This window comes from Macaca nemestrina, chromosome 10 (assembly GCF_043159975.1).
Source record: "Macaca nemestrina isolate mMacNem1 chromosome 10, mMacNem.hap1, whole genome shotgun sequence".
In the NCBI taxonomy this organism is placed as follows: Eukaryota; Metazoa; Chordata; class Mammalia; order Primates; family Cercopithecidae; genus Macaca; species Macaca nemestrina.
This window is the reverse complement of record NC_092134.1, coordinates 25,938,779-25,957,830: the sequence shown is the minus strand read 5'-3', so window position 1 is coordinate 25,957,830 and position 19,052 is coordinate 25,938,779. Positions and strand designations below refer to the sequence as shown.

Here is a 19,052-nt window from a genome sequence, read left to right as displayed (position 1 = left end):
GCTTCACAATCATGGTGGATGGCACATGAGGAGCAAACTCACGTCTTACATGGCAGCAGGCAGGAGGACTTGTACCAGGGAACTCCCCTTTATAAAACCGTCAGATCTCGTGAGACTTATTTGCTTACCATGAGAACAGTATGGGAGAAACTGCCCCCATGATTCAATTATCTCCACCTGGCCCTGCCCTTGACATGTGGGGATTATTACAATTCAAGGTGAGAGTTGGGTGGAGACACAGCTGAATCATATCAGTTATTTAGGTACAACAAGTTTCCTCCCAGCATCACTTACACCAGTTAGTAAGCAGGAAGAACCAAAGGGGGAATCTGAACACCAATGAAAGTATAAACATACAACGGAAGAATATCTTGTACACACACACACACACACACACACACACACACAGAGAGAGAGAGAGAGAGAGAGAATATTTTGGATGAATATTTGATGGCATGGGGAAATTATTATACTATAAAGTTTGAGAAAATTTTTGAGGAAAAATCACAATGTGAAATAATTTGCAGATAATCCCAACTGTGTTAAAATATATGTGTTTAAACAAAAAGGATGGGGAAAAAATTAAAAAGGCTAGAAGGAAATACTGCAAGAAGTTGTTAATATTGGTTACCTCCATGGGATGGAATTTCGGGTGACTTAAAGATTCTTAATTTTTTGTGCTTGCAGACACTGAATTTTCAAATAGTATGGGGCTAATATTTACCATTTGATTGACTTGTGTATTGTTATCAGTGTGTGGGGTCACTCACTTGCAGTTGCTTAACAGTATCATGAATGATTTACTTTCGTCAACCAAATGGACGTGTGCTTTGGTTTATTCATAATTCTAAGGATCACATTCATTCGTACTAGCACTATGTTGTGGGCAAGATCCCTGCATTTAAGAACTGTGCCATCTGAAAGGGGAGAGAAGACATTTATAGCATAAGAAGAGGAAAGAGCATGTCTGCTGAGAAATGGCAAAGTCTCCTAGAGGAGGTGGCATTTCAGCCCAGCCTTGAAGGATAAGTTGAATTTTTAATGAAACATTTGTTTTATTTTTCTTCTGACTCTATAAGAAATAAGTGCTTATTACAGAAAACAGAAAAATGTGGGAGCTATTAACAGACGTTTATAGGGTTATTATCAAGGTGGAACATTGTGCCAAATCCTACAGAGTGTATTTTAAAAATCTCATTTAATCCCCCTTCCCTGCTTCCAGAAACTCTATAAAGTGAATGCGATTACTTTGTTCATTTCAAAGGCAAGGAGATAGATGTGCAAAGGGATTGAATGAGCAACTTCAGGATACGTGATTGGAAAAGCAGCAGAGATAGTACGGGAACCCAAGTCAACCTGGTGCTGTAGAAGAAAGAGTCAACATACAGTCCATTGCTCCATTGCTTTCAGTCTCCTTTTTCCTCTCCATGAGGCTTTTCCCTCATGGAGAAAACGAGGATTCTCTTGTTCCCTGCATTCTACTGAGTGTTCATCACTTTAGATAGATGATGGTAACTGAAGGCATGGGGTAGGTGAGATCACCAGGGAAACATGCAGAGAAGAGAGAAAGGCCTTGGGAACAAGCCCTAAGCTCAGAAATGGGACACCTTCCCATATCAGGGCTGGAGGAGAGGAGGCAGCATCAGGGAAAACACAGTGGAGCTAAGCTTGGATCTGAACATTACTGGTTGAGAAGAAAGGATGGAGAAGTGGAGGTGGGAGAAGAGTGCCACAAGCAAAGGGAATAGCATTTGCAAAGACATAGCAGATGCAAGAGACAACATGTTACCTTGGAAAATCAGCAAGCGATTTCAGGATGGCTACAGCATAGGATGCATGCATATATGAGTATGCCTGCCTGTGAGTGCATGCATGTTTCTGTGTATCTGTGTGAAGGTGTGTGAATGTATCTGTGTATATCATGTGTCTATATGACATACATTAATCATCACTGGTTTTATAAATCTTTGCCAATCTGGTAGGCAAAATAATCCTAGTAATTTAATTTCTGTTTTTTTAATATATTTTTAATCTTTAGTATATGTTTATTATCTAGTAGCATTTCTTAGAGGATAACATATATTACTGGTAGTTTTGAATAGTTACTGTATTAGTCTGTTCATGTGTCTACATGAGTGTGAGTGTGTGTACAGAAGGCTAGGGTGATGAGACCCTAGAGAGGAAGTACAAATATCTCTTCAAGAGAGAGATTTTATTTCATTTAGAAATATACTCAGAAGTGGCATTACTGGATCATAGGGTAGTTCCATTTTTTATTCTTTTTATTTGAGTGAGGGGAACTTCCATACTGCTTTCTGCAATGTCTGTACCAATTTACATTCTTACCATCCATCAATGTACAAGGGTTCCCTTTTCTCCACATCCTTGCCATCCATCCCTTATAAAAGATTTATGATATTATGGAAAGAGTCTGGAAACACCGTGAGATCTGGAAACAGATCCCTGAAATCCAGTTAATCAGTAGAAACTTTAGCTGGAAGGTAATGGAGAACCTTTGCATTTCTTTTCTGATAATTACAAAAAATGATAAAATGAAAACCAGGCTTTCAGAAGATTCTTGGACTGGATGGTTTGAAGAAGGTAGGGGCAGGAGAATAGGAGACCAGTTGGTAGGATACTATAATAGTGAAAGTGGGAGGTGATCAGCGTTGTTATTAGGATGGCAGCTATAGGGCGATAGCGGATTTGAGGCTCACCGGTATGAGAAACATGAGACAATTCATGAGGTTACCTGAGAAAGTCTATTGACTCCCACCCCCTCCCAGCTTTACTGAGGTATGATTGAAAAATAAAAATTATCTATATTTAGGGTAGACAATGTGATGTTCTGACATACATGTACATTGTGAATGATGACCACAATCAAGCTAATTAACAGATCCTTCACCTCATATAGTTACCTTCTGTGTATGATGAGAGCACATGAGATCTACTCTTTTAACAAATTTCAAGTATATAATACGTTATTATTAACTATATCAGCAAGCGATATAGTTTGCTGATATATGCTATACATTAGTTATCCAGAACATATTTCTCTTACTGAAAGTTTGTGGCCTTTGCCCAATATTGTCCCCTTTTTGCCCACTCTCCAGCCCCTGGTAGCCACCATTCTACTTTCTGTTGTTGTAAGTTAAACTTTTTTTTTTTTTTTTTTTTTTTTTTAGGAGTCCACATATAAATGAGATCATGCTGTACTTGTCTTTCTGTGTCTGGTTTATTTCACTTAGGATATTCTCCAAGTTCATGATGTTATTGCAAATGACAGGATTTCCTTCTTTTTTAGAGCTGAATAATATTCCATTGCAGATATATACAGACCATATTTTCTTTACCCATTTATCTGTGGATGGACACTTAGGTATGTTTCCACATCTTGGCTATTGTGAATAAACTGCAATGAACATGGAAGTGCATTTCTCCCTTCAAGAGAAAGATGTTCTTTTCCTTTTCTTTTTCTTTCCTTTTTTGAGACAGAGTCTCACCCTGTCACCCGGGCAGAGGTGCAGTGGCGCAATCTTGGCTCACTGCAACCTCCACCTCCTGGGTTCAAGCAATTCTTGTGCCTCAGCCTTCCGAGTAGCTGGGATTACAGGTGTGCACCACCATGCCCAGCTAATTTTTGTATTTTTAGTAGAGACGGGGTTTCACCATGTTGGCCAGGCTGGTCTCCAACTCCTGACCTCAAGTGATCTGCCTGTCTTGGCCTCCCAAAGTGCTGGCATTACAGGTGTGAGCCACCGCTCTCAGTAGAGATTTTATTTTCTTTGGGTGTATACTCAGAAGTGGGATTGCTGAATCACATGGTAGTTCTATTTTTATTTTTGGGAACCTCCAGGCTGTTTTCCATAATGGCTGTACTCATTTACACCCCACCACCAGTGTACAAAGGTTCCTTTTTTTCCACATCCGTGCCAACATTTGTTGTCTTTTGACTTTTTAATAATAGCCATCCTTACAGGTCTGAAGTGATATCTCATTGTGGTTTTGATTTTCATCTCCCTAATGATTAGTGATGTTGAGCATATTTGCATATACCTGTTGGCCATTGTCGAACATTCAAAGCAACAGTTTAAAAGCATATCCTTAGGTCCTTCATCAATTTACAACAAGTATTTACTGAGCACCTCTACTGTGCCAGGACTCTGCACGGGAAGCCCTGGCCCAGCGTGGAATCCAGACAAGTAACCAGACTTTTGCAACCTAGTTTTGCAAGGGCACAGAAATCAGCAACCACAGAAGGGGACGGAGGCAGTGGAAGTACGGAAGCCAGTCCTGAAAGATCTGGGCCGGCTTCCTATAGGAAGGGATTCGAAGCTGAGAGACACAGTGTGCGGAGCTAGGAATCCCCATGTGTGTAAGATATGGCTTCTGCCCGGGTGGGTGGGGACAGACAAGTAGACTACAAGATGCTATTTGACACAGGAATGCAGCTAAGTCATGCATATATATATATATATATATATATATATATATATATATATATATAATATCTTTAGTCAGAAAAGAAGATTCTTCTTTGAGCAAATTCACTCCTTTTAAAAAGGCCGAGCTATTTGGAACGATGCCCACCAGGATGGCAAAGTGGTGCGTGAGCCCTCCCTGCAGCACACGCCCAGGACTTTGAAGCGGGGAGCAGGGTCCTCCTGGCTGCTGAAAGGAGTCGAGTTAATGAGCCCTACTGGCAGGTGGCGAATGGCCGGAGATCCGGCCACCCAGTGGAGTCCACCGCCCCGGGCTTCCGCTCGCCAGGCTTATTTCTCTCCATGCTGGAGCAAACCCGGGCTGAAAAAGGGACCCACTAATTGGTTTGCGTACCCGAAGTGGGAATAGAGGGAGGAAAACCGTGTTTCAGGCGTTACAGTGGGGAAAAAAGTGAAATCCCAAACGCAGGGGAGACAGCGACTGTCAGGCAGACACCTTGTGAACCGCGGTGGAGAGCACACCTAGGTGGGGAGGTCACCGGTCCAACCCACCACCCTCCGGGAGACTGAGGGCAGGGACAGCAGCAGGGGGCGGCATCCACGTCTCTACGCTTGCAAGGGTTCCCCAAGTTCCTGGCCACTGCTCCCCACTTCCTGCAGCCTCGGTCTCCTCCGGGGGCGTGTATGAGGGGCGGGGCCGCATGGAGAGGAGGGATTAAAAAAAAAAAAAAAGCGAGGTAATTAGCATTCTCCGATTCCACTGGCTCTCCGCCGGCCCTGCTTTGCATACGCCCGTCCCACTAGCTGCCCGGGGTTTGCTGGGGTTCGGGAAGGTTTGCAGCCGCCACGGCCGCTGCTGCGCTCCGGTGCAGGGCAGGCTGGCGCCGAGCGAACCAGGGCCAGGAGCCGGGAGCCGGGAGCTGGGAGCCAGCTGCCCGCAGAGCTGCGGCGGCGGCGGCATTTGGGGTGGTCTCAGTTCCACGAACACCGTGGCCGGCGCCCTGTGGCTTCTGCGCCCAGCGGGGCTCAGGGAGGAACGGTCTAGACACTTTTTATTTTGGAAGAAAGGGGCAAGCCCCGGGGAGAGCTTCCTTCCCGGCCTGGCTCGCTCCCCAGTGCGCCCAGCTCCGGCCCGGACTCTGGAAGATGACTCCAGGGTCTGCTCTGTATATTCCAGCGGCGGCGGTTCCGGGAGGCAGCCGAAAGTAGTAACAGTTGGTAGCAGCGGCTGGTGGAAAAGTGAGCCGAGGCGGCGCGGACTCCGCTCTCCCCGCGCCCCGCGACACTCGCTGCTCCTCGCCGCTCCTTTTCCTTGGCTCCCAGGCGGCTGCAGCATGAAGTGGCGCAGCGATGGCCAGGAGAGGTAAGAAGCCCGTGGTGAGAACGCTGGAGGATCTGACGCTGGACTCGGGTTATGGTGGCGCGGCGGACTCGGTGCGCTCCTCCAACTTGTCTTTGTGCTGTTCCGACTCGCACCCGGCGTCCCCGTATGGCGGGAGCTGCTGGCCGCCTCTAGCTGACTCCATGCACAGCCGGCACAACAGCTTTGACACCGTCAACACTGCCCTGGTGGAAGACTCCGAGGGGCTGGACTGCGCCGGCCAGCACTGCTCGCGGCTGCTGCCGGACCTAGACGAGGTCCCCTGGACTCTCCAGGAGCTAGAGGCGCTGCTGCTGCGTTCGCGGGATCCCCGGGCAGGCCCGGCGGTCCCCGGCGGCCTGCCCAAGGACGCGCTGGCCAAGCTGTCGACGCTGGTGAGCCGGGCGCTGGTGCGCATCGCCAAAGAGGCGCAGCGCCTGAGTCTGCGCTTCGCCAAGTGCACCAAGTACGAGATCCAGAGCGCCATGGAGATCGTGCTGTCCTGGGGCCTGGCCGCACACTGCACGGCGGCTGCGCTGGCCGCACTGTCCCTCTACAACATGAGCAGCGCCGGCGGCGACCGCCTGGGCCGCGGCAAGTCGGCACGCTGCGGCCTCACCTTCTCCGTGGGCCGCGTGTATCGCTGGATGGTGGACAGCCGCGTGGCGCTGCGCATCCACGAGCACGCCGCCATCTACCTGACAGCCTGCATGGAGAGCCTCTTCCGGGACATCTACTCGCGGGTCGTGGCCTCCGGTGTGCCCCGGAGCTGCAGTGGCCCTGGGTCAGGCTCTGGCTCCGGCCCAGGCCCGAGCTCGGGCCCCGGTGCGGCCCCTGCGGCGGATAAAGAGCGGGAGGCGCCCGGGGGAGGAGCGGCGAGCGGCGGCGCCTGCAGCGCAGCCAGCAGCGCCAGCGGGGGCAGCAGCTGTTGCGCCCCGCCGGCCGCCGCGGCCGCCGCAGTCCCGCCGGCAGCCGCCGCCAACCACCACCATCACCACCACCATGCGCTCCACGAGGCGCCCAAGTTCACCGTGGAGACCCTGGAGCACACGGTCAACAACGACTCGGAGATCTGGGGTCTCCTGCAGCCCTACCAGCACCTCATCTGCGGGAAGAACGCCAGCGGTAAGTGGCTGCGCGGGTGCCACTCCCTCCCACCCAACCTGGCCAACTCTTGGCGCAAGTTTGCCTCAAGTCCCCCTCCCGCGTCTTCCCAGCCACGCGCTGCTGTCCCAAGCCGCTGAGGAGGCGGCCGGGCTGGAGGTAGCCAGAACAGGAGGTTGCCTGTTCCCTCCTGCACTCGGGTGCGCGTATTTTACGCCGCTGGTGCTGTCCCAGGTCCGCTAGCGCTAGGTTCCGCCCTCGGTGCGGGGCCGGGCGACAGCTGCCTCCAGCAAGCAGTGAGCGAAACCCAGCACCATTTTTTGGAGCAGGGTTGAGATCATTTGCGCTTAGTACATATACTCCACCCCAGCACTGTTTGTTTTGACCTTGAAGATGCCACTTCCCTGGGCGCATGAATTTGGCTCCCTAGGACTTGGGAGGAGGCGCGTTCCGCTCTCAGCAACCCAATGCTCCCACTTCCCCCACGCCCTCGGGGGGCACTCAGTACACAGGGGAAGGAGGGGCCTGACGGCTGTACCGGCTGAACGGTTGAGAGCTTGCTCGGCCTAGACAGTCGTAGAGGTGTGTGTGGTGAGACTGGGGTGCGGGAAGACTTTCTGTGCCAAGTTTTTCCAGAGCAGTTTTTGAGGGCTAGAGCACACAGCTGGTGGGGGCTGCGGGATGGACAAAGCCCCCAATTCCAGCCTCCCAGCTCTTGGCCTCTCCATTCCCTCTGGCAGGGATGCAGCTCTCACCACTTGGCTGAAGGAGCGCCTCTGGGGATCTGGGCAGGATGGAGCTGGCGGGGGCAGTTCTAGAGGGGGTTGTCAGTTTAGGGCGTCGTTTCCAGTAGGTTCTATCATCCTCTCTTCACGCCCCACTGTTTTGAAGGCCTGTCCTGGGTGGGTTTGAACCCGCAGTTCTGTCCTTGAAGGGGGTGGGGCCGGGGCGCTTGTTTTCGAGAGCTCGCGCTGGCGGTGCTGCCCGTCTGCGAAAGCCGGAGCTAGACACTTCAAAGCTTCATTTTTCCACAGGAAATGGTAGAAGCGTAACTGGAGACTCTAAAGGCGAAATAAAACTTTGTTACATATTCGGCGGTTTGGCCAGAGGTTGCGTGGTTGGAGCTAAAATGCAGTCTTTCTGGGCAGATTTCATTCATGTTGCTGCCTGTCTGTTTCCCGGGGGCTGGAGGAGCACTGCGGTGGGCGGTGCCAAGGGTGTGCATGTGCGTGTGAGAGTCTGAGTGCGCGCGCGTCTGTGCGTGTGTAAGTGCTTGTGAGTGTGCGCAGGAACGAGCGGGCGCGCTGGGCGCCCGGCTCCAGCGGAAGCCTTTGGAAACCGACCCTGCAGCCCTCGGTCCCTTCACCTGGATTTGATCATCAGTGGGGGAGGGGAAGGAAGGAGCAAAGCGGGTGTGTGTTTGTGTGGGGAATCCGCGCTGATCTCTGAGACTCTTCGGGATCTCTTTGCCAGAGCCCTTCCCCGTCTGCTGCCAGCCAGGGCACAACCCTCAAAGAGAGGATATCTTCGAGGCCACACACACACACACACACATATACACACACACACACACACACACATACACACACACACCTTGAAATCTCGACTAAGATGGAAACATCTGGGGAGAAGCCATTGGGCTTTGTATGTGCTTCTTGAGAATGCGGGGATTCACCTGCAAAACCTGGGAGCTTTGGACTGGATTGCTCTTTGTTTGAAACCCTACCCCCACCAAAATGCACAGAGGGGCTTAATTTCCTTCCTAGTGGCTCCCATGACAATCATCTTACTCTTTGCTGCCCCCGACTCCCAACTCCTTACCCACCTTCTGGGCCTGGAACCTCTTCTTTTTTCTCCCTCATTATTTCCTTTGGGAGGCTCTAGTGTGGAAATCTGGGCACCCTGCCCTACCTCTGTCTTTGCCATTATCCTGAAGTTGTGAGTTTGGGCAAGTCACTTTACATCTTTGGGCCTCAGTTGCCTCCTCTGTAAAATAGGGGGCTAGATATGTAATACACCCCCAGGTCCTCTTGTAGCTCTGTGTTAGTAGCTTCTATATTTTTTCAAATTGGTTTTACTTTTATGAACCTTAACAACTTTTAAAAACAGTTTTTGTGTTTACCCTTTTTGGAGGAAGTATAATTTAAGGAAGGAGAAGACCACAGAGTTGGTTTTGGGCAGGGTGAGTGAATGACGGTTGGGGTTTGCTGCCATCACAACCTCTCCCACACCACAGCGCTTAACTCTTGGGTTTCAGGGCCCCTTCAGCCTCCTCTGGGTATGAGATACACTGTAAGTTCATTGTGATCTCTTCATGTCTTTTCTTTGGGCTTGTTTAAAATGGCAGGTCATTTATGCAGAAGAGTTAAAGAATGAGTGATTAATTCCTTAGGTATCGGAATCATACATTAAATATCAAACCTATTTCTTAAACTATTTTGTACGGAGTCTTTCTGATCTGCAAGCCTTATTAAGGACAACATACTTTACATAATAGATTTTCCCTCCTTTAATTTGGCAGTATCATTTATTTATTCATTTGTGAATTCATTTGTTCGTCGGTACTTACTGCAGTTGCTAAATGCTAGGGTCTGAGCAAGCGCCGGGTGAGAGGTAGTAACAGCTAACATGTATCCAGCAGGGCTCCTTATATTGACCCATTTGATCCTCAGTACCTCTTGAAAAGGTACGCCATTATCCCCATTATTTACAGGAAGAAACTGAGGCACAGGGAATTTAAGTATCTTGCTTATTTAAATGCAGATAGCCTGGCTCCAGAGTCCGTACTCATAATCCCTGTCTATATGACTCTTTAGTGACAGATGAGTTCCCTGCCTTCAGACATCCCACCTGCCCTTTATTACCTACACAGGTGAACAGAGACCCTTCCTGTCATACAATTCCTGAATTGTATACTTTTTGTTCCTCTCAAATGGAACTGGGCAGAACTGGATTTTGCATGTTTTTATATCTCCTGCTAAGCCTAAGAGAGGCCCTAGTAGGCCGGGTATGGTGGCTCACTCCTGTAATCCCAGCACTTTGGGAGGCTGAGGCAGGCGGATTGCGAGGTCAGGAGATTGAGACCATCCTGGTTAACACGGTGAAACCCCGTCTCTACTAAAAATACAAAAAATTAGCTGGGCGTGGTGGCGGGTGCCTGTAGTCCCAGCTACTCGGGAGGCTGAGGCAGGAGAATGGCATGAACCAGGAAGGCAGAGCTTGCAGTGAGCCGAGATCATGCCATTGCACTCCAACCTGGGCGATAGAGCAAGACTCTGTTTCAAAAAAAAAAAAAAAAAAGAGGCCCTAGTCCACAGTTGGAGCTTATTAGATACCTGTTTGAGTTGAGCAAGCTATTGTACTGCATTATACAATGATGTCCTGAAAAAACTATTGCTTTTTGAGTTTGTTGAATCATCTTTGCAAGTTTTTCTACTTTGTTGTTATTGTTGTTCTAAAGAAGGGGTCTCGCTATGTTGCCCAGGCTGTCTTTGAACTCCTGAGCTCAAGCAATCCTTCCACCTCAGCCGAGTAGCCGGGACTACAGACTGGCACTGGCTCCAAGTTCTTCTTCCTTGGTTGCCCCTTCTTACTGCTGTTTCTGTACCTGTCCACCTTTCTAATTTGCTGCTGCTAAACTGCCCAGGCTAAGGAATTGTGAAACTAGTCATGTGGGACTGGATTCAGAAAACAAAATATAGTTGGCTCTAAAGTGAAAGAAGGCCTAGGGGCTCTCAAAAATCACATCCTTGGGCTTGCTGTGGGCATGAACTTTGCAGTTATGTAAAAACTTTTCAGAACTGGAGTTTTGTGTTGATTTTCAGCTGTTTTGAAGAGCCGGGGCAACAGCTAAGGGACCCCACTGTGGAGTTTTAAAAATTTGACTTGATTGAGCTAAATAAGGAGTGGGCAGAAGTACTTCACTGTGCCTTTGTATGTGCTAGTCATTGTGCCTTAAACTCCTTTAGAGCTGGCCAGTTCCTACTCATCCTCCGTTCTTATTCATCTCTGTGTCTCCTTCCGTATCACTCAGCACAGTGCCTGGCACTTTGTATAATAGATGCTCTCTACTGCTTGTTAAATGAATATAACCAGCTGATTCAATTTTACGCATTTAAAATTTGCCTCTCAGCTGTAAAGGCAGTTGTTAAGAGAATGGCCTCTGGTGTTGGACCTCTAGGATGTGAATTTCAAGGCTGCCATTTTCTAGTTGTTTGTTCTTAGGTATGTGACTCAACCTCTCTGTCCTCCAGTTTCCTCAGCTGTAAAATAGAGGTAATAATTACAAGGATTAAATGAGATTATGTGTCTAAGGCTATTATAATCTGGTGCTGACACATGGTAGGTGCTAAAATGATGATGATAGTTGTGATAATCTAGGCAAAATGGTATCTCATCTCTATAACATCCAGATTAATTCATTCCCACATGTTCAGGGTGGATGGAACCAACAAGGCACAGAATTTTAACTGGATCCCCCTTTTTAATATAACACCAAGTAACTCAGTACACCTGCCTCAAGATTGATGCCATGGACACAGCCCCGTGGCCAGGGTCACAAACGGATTGTTTTGGTCAAAGGAAAGTAGCTTATTTTGGGGAGGCTGAGGCAGGAAGATTGCTTGAGGCCAGGAGTTTGAGACCAGCTGAAGCAACATAGTGAGATCTCATCTCTACAGGAAAAAAAAAAAAAAATATATATATATATATATATATATAAATAAATTAAAGTAAAATAAAATAACATTAAGGTAGCTTATTTTATTTGCTGTATTTTAAACTTAAATGATGTCTATCTTTAGTGAAGAGGCACCAGGAAACTTTCTGGAAATAGTTCCTTATGTTGATTGGAATGTGGGTTCAGAGGTATACGCATTTGTCAAACGGGTTTTCACCATGCCGGCCAGGCTGGTATCTAACGGTAAACCTAGTATTTGAGCATTTTACTGTATTGTGAAATATGCTTCAGTTTAAAAAAAAAAAAAAAAGACACACCAAAAAAAAAAAAAAGCCATAGGTATTCTTGAATTAGAGTTTGTTTTAAATGTACAATTTGAAGGGCAGACTGGAAGAGGTGGTATGGAATGGTGTGAAAAGGAAGGGAGAAAGACCTTACACTTAGATCTAACCCTAAATTTTCACTCTACCGTTCTCTAGCAAGTGACTTAATTTTGCTAAACTTAGTTTTCTCATCTGTACAGTGAGGATTAGAAAACAAAAGAAGGTGTATTTTAAAAAGGAAGAAAACCCAAACCAAACACAAAGGGCAATTACAAGGATTAATTCAGATATAGTTTATAAAAGCACCTGCCACATAGTAGGCACTCGATAATAATGGCTTCCTTAAAAAACAGATTATTCAGGCTGGAGAAAATAATAATACTTGGGGGATTTTGAATAGTCTCTTTCATTTCAGGGATCCCCAGTCATTTGATAAACATTAATTAACACGAGCCCTCACCTGTCAGCACGGGCTTTGGGGGTAGGTTGGTTTTCAGGTCTTTTGCTTTTCTATTGCCTCTGCACAAAATGCTTGCTCAGCTGTTTTCTTGTCCCTAAACTGGTCATCCTGTTCTGTGGAAAAGTGTTGCTGTGTTGGACCAAAAATGTCACAGAAGAAACCCAAGTTCTTAAGAGGAAGAGCAAACGCTATCTCAAGAGCCAGCTGTAGCAGTGCCTGTGCTCACAGAGCACCTTTTCAATTAACTGGCTTGATGTAAATTAAAACTTGGAATTTGGGTCAGTAAAGGGTGATTGGGTTTTCTGTGCAGACCTGCTAGTTCAGTGCTGGGGCATTTGCAAGTTGGGTGTTTCTTGAAACATAAAATAAAACTAACAAAACAATGAAGGACTAACCTGAAGACCTGGGGTCGGGGCAGAGTTGATGAACTTTGTCTAGAAGGAAGGCCTCTAATTCTGAGTCTGTTAGTATTTGTGACCTTGAGCCAGGCACCAAACTCATTATTACCAAACTTATTATCCACTGAAAGGTAAATACAAAATAGTAATTGACTCTGGACTCAGGCACACCTGTAAGCTGCAGTTTCCCTATCTGTAAAATGGGTATTGTAATAAACAGCTCTACTTGTATAGCTTATGATATGCCAGGCACTATTTTAAGAGCTTTATGTATTATAATCATTATAGTTACATCAGCTATTATTATTATTATTATTATTATTATTATTGAGATGGAGTTTTGCTCTTGTTGCCCAGGCTGGAGTGCAATGGTGCAATCTCAGCTCACCACAACCTCTGCCTCCCAGGTTCAAGCGAGTCTCCTGCCTCTGCCTCCTGAGTAACTGGGATTACAGGCATGCGCCATCACACCTGGCTAATTTCGTATTTTTAGTAGAGACAAGGTTTCACCATGCTGACCAGGCTGGTTTCAAACTTCTGACCTCAGGTGACCCACTCATCTCCACCTCCCAAAGTGCTGGGATTATAGGTATGAGCCACCATGCCTGGCCTTATCAGTTATTATTAAAGACAGTTCAGAAATCTCAGTAGCTTAACACAATAGAAATTCATTTCTTATACACTTAAACTCTGATTGAGAGAGGAGTGGGGTTGGAGGAGGCAGGAGGGTCATTTAGGTACCAAGCTTGACTAATGGAGAGTTTGCCTTTTTTATTTTCTACATGCGGCCTTCAGTGCCTTCCTTGGACATTCATCCAGCTAGTAGGTAGAGGGAGACAGTGAGTGTGGAGGAGCTTAAGAAAGGTGGTATAGGCTAAGCCTGGAGGGACTTACATTGCTTGTGTCCACATATCATTGACCAGATGTATCATTGGCTCTCTGACCACCAATATGTGTGTGCCTCCTTCTTCCTATGCTCAAAACACATTCTCTTTTCCCTAAGGGAGGAACCCACATTTTATCTGATCCCTGCTTCCAACTTCAAGTTCAGAGTCATTGGATGTTGCTCAGTCCTATCCATGAAGCTGAGTGTGGCACCTCACCATGGTCCAGGGACTCATGAGGCAAAACAAACTTTATTATCTGCCACTCTGCATTCATATCCCACATCTGAGCAGGGTGGGATAACCATCACAAAACTCCCATTTGGAAAGGATAATCATGGACGGTATGTACACAGCGGTCACTGGTCCTCAGTAGTGATGAAATCTTGCCAAGCAAGCATTGTGGGATTATATCCTAGCAGTGGGTGAAGTTCCTGGATTAGGTCCTGACTCTTCTCCTGATAGGAATTTACTGGTTCATTGTTCTCCACACTCTCAGCTGTGCTGGTGGGAGGATTTTCTTTGTTATTTTCCACGACCACACCTGAAGTTGGTCGTGGGCAGTATGGCCTTCTTGGGGGCTCTAAATCTTTTGTGACTTAGTTCTTTCCCTTGAACCTCTGGGGGCCCAAGGATTGTTTTAATGCTATAACAGTAAAAGACTATTAAAGTCAAGGTTTATAGATTTTGCAATGCAATTCCCTCAACAACTTAGTAAGACTTTGATCTATGATGTCTAATATGCCAGTAGCCACACCCAAAGTTATTTCCTAGACTTAATTCTGAAGCCCAGATTTTTACTTCCTTTTCCCCATACCTCTCTTTCTCTCTAAATTTAATGGCAGCTACCTTGAGGCCATCAGGCTTAGGTGGGAAGCTTATATTCTTCACATGATACTTATTTCACTTAAATGTCTTCTCACTCTTTTCTTTTATTGTTTGGGGTTTAGACATAGTTGTCTGTTTTTACCTCTCCACTATTCCTTTCTAAAATTACTTTCAAACTAGTTAATTTATGCCTGAGTTCTTCTCTTTACCTAGTACCTTACTTAGCCAGGAACTGTTAGCAAACTCTATTACCATTATTTTTTATGCTCTTTCTATAGAGCATACAGGTTTAGTAGGCGTGAGCTCTGACTGCCAAGTTATCATAGATGACAGTTTAATGAGACATTTTTCTTCTGTATCACATGGGTCTCCAGTTTTCCAGGCTCTAGTGTAACCTGCTACCTGACTTCTAAGCCAATGTCACATGTTTTAAGCAGTCCACTTCTGGAACTAAGTTCTGTATTAGTTAGGGTAATGCTAGCCGATGCATCAGATAAATCCTAACATCTTAGTGGCTGAACATAATAAAAGCTGCTTTCTCATTCATGTAGAGTCCACCTGATGGCAGGGGAGAGAGGTGCTCTGTCTGTGGAAGTTGATGGAAGCTCTACCATCTTGAACACATAACTCCCAGAGACGTCTCTGATTGAGGATGATAGAGAATGTGGAGGATTGTAATACAGTCCTGGATGTGGGTGTGTCAATTCCTTCCACATTCCAATGACCGGCACTCGGTCGCATGGCCTCCACTAGATGTAAGGGGGCTGGAAATTATGGTCTCTGGCAGGGCAGCCACCCACAGCCACAAGTCTACAGTATCAGAGGGGCATAAGTATTTAATAGAGAGCTAGCCATCTCAACAACCTTATGAAGCAGGCGCTATTATTATCCCCATTTTACAGATTAAGAAGTTGAGGAACAGAAGGTTTAATGAATTTGCTTAAGGTGACATGGCTTGCAAGTGGCCAGCCAGATTTGAATTAGGCAGTTGGCAGTCTGCCTTATAGAATGCTTGTGAGGATTAAAATGATATAATGAATGTGAAACATTGATCGTAGCATCTCATATGTACTTAATAACTGTTATCTTTATTATTATCGATAGTATCATTCTATACTGAAAGTGGAGTGGATTAACAGTGAATGGATGTGAAGGTAAAATGTCAATCTGAACGAGTGGGTGCTCCAGGAAAATTGTATCACATGTCTGTCTTTTCCCCTTTGCCATCTCCTGCGTTTTATCCACAGGGAGAACTACCAGTTGCTGAACCAGGGACTATTCCAGAATTTCCACACACAAGACTATTTAATCTCCACACTCTTCTTGCGAAATGACTGTTTCTTATCCTCAATGTGCTGAGGAAGAAACTGAGGCTCAGAAAAGTTCAGCAACTAGTTCAGGATGCCACGGCTACACAGTGGTTGAGTTGGGATTTGGGCTCAAGAGCCTGTGCTCTGAACTGCCACAGCCCGGTGGTGAAATCCGGATCACAGGGGCCTCCAGGAGGATCCCAGAAGGACTCCAGTGTAGCCTGAGGGGCCTGTGGGGTAGAGGGCGGGGCTTGCCTTGGTGGTGGTGGTTACGGTTGATGATTGTCCTTGTGCATAATATGTGGTCGCAGCTCTTTTTTTAGTCCCCGCCGGCTTCCCCTCTCCCTGGCTGCCCCATGAGTCACTTCCCAGCTGTCCATCAGATCACAGCATAGCCTCCTCAGCTGAGGCCCTGGGGAAATAGCTGGCTTTATCATCTCCAGGGACAGCTCCCTCCATACCCTGCCTAGCTGGGTGGGCTCAGTGCCATAAGAAGCACAGGCCCTCTCACAGGTAGAACTGAATTCAGAAAACTGTGGCATAGGGGAGAAATGATTCCATTTTTACTGCAGAGGAGACTGAGCCTCGTCCTCCCTGAGAATCACAGAGCTGGGTTTTTGCTAGACTTTGGAGTTAGGTGGACCAGGGTTCAAATTCTGGCTCTATTGCCTACAAGCCAGGTGATCTTGGGCAAGTCAGTTCATCTTTCCCATCCTCAATTTTCTTGTCTGCTTCATAACGATAATGGTAGCACTCCCTCATAAAGAAAATGTCATCGAGAGGATAAAATGAGTTAATTCATATAAAAGTCCTTAGAATAATATTGGACACATCGTAAGTACTCAATATCTGTTAACAATCATCGTCGTTATTATTAAGTGCTTAAGCAGGTGCCAGCCTCCTTGCTTAAAGAACTGCCCCCGGTCGCTGCCTCATTTACTGAGTGACTGAAAAGCTTTCTATAGTTTGTCAGTAACCAGACTTCTGGACTTTGACCACTTATTAGCTGTGTGATGTCAGGCAAGTTACCTAACCTCTCTGTGACTCACTTTTTCCCTTTGTTACATGAGAGTAATAGTGAAACCTAATTCTGAAGGCTGTTGGGAAGTGCCTGACATGCAGAAATTGCTTCATACATGTTGGCCATTGTGGGGTTTCATTATATTCATTATGACTTTCTATAGGCACTGTGTTAAATGTTGAGCAACATTTAACTGTGCTCATGGAGCTTGTGGGCCTGTGCTGGGTTTAATTTATTCATCAAAGAATTTGCAGATGTAAATTTACAACTGGTGACATGTGCAACAAAGGAGAGACATACAGGCTATTAGAGTCTTTACTATGGCTCTTGATGTGGCTGGGAGTAAGGCTTCACTAAGGAAATGGGGAAGTGAGGCTTGAGTGAGGCTGGAATGAGGCTGAAGCATGGCCAAGTTGATGGAAAAGGTAGGAAGAATACTTGGTGAATGCGAACTGCATGTGCAAAGGGCCTGTGGCAGAGGAGAGCATGGGGGGAAGGTAGAATGGCCAGTGCAGCTGGAATGGGAGCGGGTAGGGAGGGGAGTCTGGTAGAGGTTAGACTAAGCATCTGCCAGATTAAGCAGGCTTTTACAGAGGGCACTGGAGAGCCCTTGAAAGCTTTTAAGGAGGGAGATACAGTGATCAGATTTGTGTTCTAAAAAGATCATGTTGGCAATAGTTCAGAGAGCACACTGGAAGGGTGAATGTGGAAAGGCTGGTTAGGTATTGTCATCGTCCCCATCTTACCCAAGAAGAATCTGAGACTGTGATACATAAAGTCACTTGCCCAAAGTTGCTAAGACAATAAGTAAAGAACTCAATTTAAAAACATAGAATTTAAGTCTGAGGGACTTCAAATTCGACCTTCCTCTCACCATACCATGCCTCATTCCAAGGGACCATCTGGTTTAACTCTCACATTTTACAGATGTGGAAACTGAGGCGCAGAGTGGGATACTGTCTTGTCCAAGATCACACAGCAGAGCTGGAACCGGTATACCAGGTTTCTGGATTTTCAGAGCCCATCTCCCATCCGCAGTGATGTATCATCTCCTGTAAACCAGATCACCCGTGGGAAGCACAGTGGGATGAGAGCCTGCATCATCGATAGCAGTTTGGAGATTAATTTACGATCCGGCTGTAATATCTCACAGTAAAATAAATGCTAGTCTAGAAGCATGTGGAGGTCCCCATTAGATCGTGGCTGAACCAATGAAAGCAATGACTGTGAAGATCAGGTGTGCTAAATGCAGAATCAAATTAACAGTTCCCCTGTGCATTCATATCTAAAAGCAAATCAGAGAGGCAGCTTTGAGGAGGGGTAAGTGAAATCTTACAGTGCCTGCCTCTGAGGTTGAGGCTGCATGGATTAACTGATTTTCTTTGGGTGGTATGTGTCATTGTTCCTTCCTAATCCCAGCTCAGGGTACCACCCAGGGAGTCATGATGTGCCCAAGAAGCACGCCAGACTTAAATTACCTCTTTTCTTTCTCTGGATGCTTCTGAGCATTTCAAGTACTGGGGAGGTGGCACAGCCTTTTTCCCTCTCCGCCTCCTTCCTCAGCCCCTTTCAGTCTTCTCTATACTGACTTTGACGCTTAGGGGCTGGGCTCACTCGCGTGAGCAAAGCCATAGGTGCTTCCTGCCCTCATGGAGCTTGCGGGCTTGAGGCAGGTTTAGTTTATTCACAGATAGTCACACAGATGTCAAACTGCACCCATGACAGTTGCTCAGTGGGAGAGATTCACAGGGCCGGGAGTATTTGATGGGGACAAAGCCTCCTTAGACTGCAGGGTGAGGTCCAGGGCAGTGCCTGCGAGGGGAGCTGCCCCTCCCTTGTGCTTCCGGGGGGGGACCGGGGACACCAGGCATTCAGAGGTGGAAGGCTCCTTGTCAGCCTCCTCCACCTGGTGCTGGTGGTGACACAGGCGGTGGGGAAGCCTGCAGGGATGGGGTGGTAAGGGTGTGATCTGTGCACAGGTGATTGGAGCTCCTCCTTCCCACCCGGAAGTCTGCACCACCAGGGCAGGCAGAGGGCAGAGAGCAGGGAATCTCATCCCCATGTCAGCGCCTCTGATTCTGCTCAATCTCCTTCCCTTTGGAAGCCCTCCCCACCCTCCTCCTGCTCCTGCCATTCTGCAGCTGCTACTGTTGGGGCCGGATGATAGGCCTCTTGTTCAGCTTGCTGCGGCAGCCATGGTGGATGGAGGGCAGGGGCCTTCCCTCCTCTCCCCCGTCCCCG

The 19,052-nt window shown here is 47.1% G+C and overlaps 1 protein-coding gene across 3 annotated transcripts in view; it reads left to right on the top strand.

The window, feature by feature from the left end:
• Positions 1-5,275: 5,275 nt before the first annotated feature.
• Positions 5,276-19,052, top strand: part of ABTB3 (ankyrin repeat and BTB domain containing 3) — a 339,095-nt gene continuing 325,318 nt past the window's right edge. The window contains exon 1 of one of the 3 annotated variants that reach the window (XM_011768941.3): positions 5,276-6,930. In XM_011768941.3, coding sequence (XP_011767243.2) covers positions 5,796-6,930 — 1,135 coding nt within the window. In that variant the 5' untranslated portion in view covers positions 5,276-5,795. The remainder of the gene's footprint in view (positions 6,931-19,052) is intronic. The other 2 variants (XM_011768940.2, XM_011768939.3) reach the window with 2 other exon arrangements.